This window comes from Ictalurus punctatus, chromosome 17, assembly GCF_001660625.3.
Source record: "Ictalurus punctatus breed USDA103 chromosome 17, Coco_2.0, whole genome shotgun sequence".
In the NCBI taxonomy this organism is placed as follows: domain Eukaryota; kingdom Metazoa; phylum Chordata; class Actinopteri; order Siluriformes; family Ictaluridae; genus Ictalurus; species Ictalurus punctatus.
The window spans coordinates 257501-260000 of record NC_030432.2 but is presented as its reverse complement, the minus strand read 5'-3'; the positions used below and the strand labels follow the sequence as shown (position 1 = coordinate 260000).

General features: G+C 46.7%; 1 protein-coding gene across 1 annotated transcript in view; it reads left to right on the top strand.

The window, feature by feature from the left end:
* The window catches only part of LOC108261209 (caseinolytic peptidase B protein homolog), a 62679-nt gene that overhangs the window by 26284 nt on the left and 33895 nt on the right, over positions 1-2500 (top strand). The window contains exon 6 of the mRNA XM_053687326.1: positions 2065-2162. Within this exon, the coding sequence (XP_053543301.1) occupies positions 2065-2162 (98 nt within the window). The remainder of the gene's footprint in view (positions 1-2064; positions 2163-2500) is intronic.

Genomic DNA, 2500 nt, shown 5'->3' with positions numbered 1-2500 from the left:
GAGGAGTTTATACTTTACGGCTTCGCTGCATTTTTTTGTCTTCGTGTCATGTCTGGTCACTCGTCTGCCGTTTCAGATGCTTTAATAACCATAGAACATATGAGTGCCATCATACCTGCAGACTCTGTGGTGTCTCTGCGTTCATCACACACACACACACACACACACACACACATGACCCAGGTCTTGGCTGATGGCTGGTCACACCTTATTTCCCCTATGAGTGGACAGACATTTCCTCCTCGACCCTCCATTCATCACCAGCCTGCAGGACGTCCCCCTGGTCTTGCGCTACTCCTGGCCCCGGGCTCGGCTCACTCTCGCTGGGGAAGAGAGCAGCGCCGGCCCTTGGCTTCTCCACCGCTCAGGGCCATGTGAGGTGACTAATCACCCTAACCATGACCTTTGAACCCTGACCCTCAGGCAGAAACAGGAAAACCACCAGCTGAAAAGGGAAAGGCATTTAACAGAGGCTGGTCTATCCTTAAATCTGTGTGTGTGTGTGTGTGTGTGTGTGTGTGTGTGTGTGTGTGTGTGTGTGTGTGTGTGTGTGTGTGTGTGAGCATGCATATATATCCCTCCAAGGGTTGGCTAATCATTAGTAGTGATTGTCTTTAACGCTCATGCCCAAAGGGGTGTGTGTGTGTGTGTGTGTGTGTGTGTGTGTGTGTGTGATATTACAAGGCTAAATGATGCTATTTATTATCTGAGAGTGGAAGGAGGGAAGTGTAACAGGAGGACAGGGAAGTGTTTCTTTATTACTTTTCTCTTTTTATGTCGGCTGGCTATCGATCGGTGTTTCTCTGTCTGTGTTCAGAGTTTTGTTGACGATATTTTGAGATTAACTCCAGTCTTTAATCAGGACAGGAAGGAGATCTTTACTTAACACATGGCTGTTAGTTAGCGTGTGCTTCGGGTAAGTGTTTAAAGCTGATGTTAGGAGTGAGTTAAAGGCTGTGTGAGATTTTCAGTAAACACTCGCCATGGTGTAGAGATGAAGTGACGCTGTGGAAGAGTTCCTGTGTAAAGTGATGCAGGAAATTACACTTACACATCAAAAGTGACAGAAATGAAAAGAAACACAGCTCTGAGATTTGCTTCATGACCTAAATAATTTGTTCGTATCGTCTAAAATCTTTGCACGTCTGTATTTATTGTGTTTTAAATGTGATGAGTATGAGCACATTCTGTGCATCGACACGTCTTTGCCTCGGGCAGTGCAGGTCAAGCAACAAAACAAAAATCCCTGAGGACACCACGGAAACCATCGCTATGGTCACCAACTCTCTCTCTCTCTCTCTCTCTCTCTCTCTCTCTCTCTCTCTCTCTCTCTCACACACACACACACACATGCACACAGACACAAATGTCCTGTAATGAGGGAACAATAGTCGAGCTGGTACGCCTCAGTTTTAATTGAATAAGCAGTAGGGAGTCTCTCTCTCTCTCTCTCTCTCTCACACACACACACACACACACACACACACACACACACCTGCACACACCTGATGTTTTAAGTGAGTGTGTGTATGTAATAGCATGTACAAACTTGATAAACATCCACAAAAATGAGAAATAACTAATTTTGTCTGTTATGTGTGTTTGTTCTAATGAATATGTAATTATGTGGGCGGAGTCAATGCAAATAGATGGATAGAATCTCTCTGTTTCTCTCTCTCTCTCCCACTGTCTGTCTCTCTCCTGCTGTCTGTCTCTCTCTCTCTCCCACTGTCTGTCTCTCTCCTGCTGTCTGTCTCTCTCTCTCTCCCACTGTCTGTCTCTCTCCTGCTGTCTGTCTCTCTCTCTCTCCCACTGTCTGTCTCTCTCTCCTGCTGTCTCTCTCTCTCTCCCACTGTCTGTCTCTCTCTCCTGCTGTCTCTCTCTCTCTCTCCCACTGTCTGTCTCTCTCTCCTGCTGTCTCTCTCTCTCTCTCCCTCTCTCTCAGTGTGAGCTCACTGACCCCCTGCTTTGTAGGATCAATCCTTTTTTAGGACGTATTTTTTCGAACAGCTCGACCCCTAACCCTGTTGATGACCTTTGACCTGTGTGCTGTGTGTGTTGCAGGTGCGAACCCCCTGCAGGTAAATGAGCTGGGACACACTCCACTGTCCTACGCTAAGGAGGGAGAGATGCACACACTGCTGAAGGAGCGTGAGGGAAAGGTACAGTGTGCAGGGGCGGAGCTTACACTACTCCTCGCTGCTGATTGGTTAAAGAATTTAAATGATGTACTGATCAGAATAGCTTTAACCATTTCAGAAGCAGAGCCTTGAGTCCCGTTGGTTCCTGTCCAAGTTCACGTTTTTGTGTTTTACCTGAGAGAGAGAGAGAGACACACACACACACACACACACACACACACACACACACACACACACACACACAGCACTGCAGATCCTAATCCAGACTGATGAGCTAATGCATGCTAATCCTGTTAACAACCCCATATCACTTTCACCACACATTCACACACACTCTCACACACATTCACACACACACA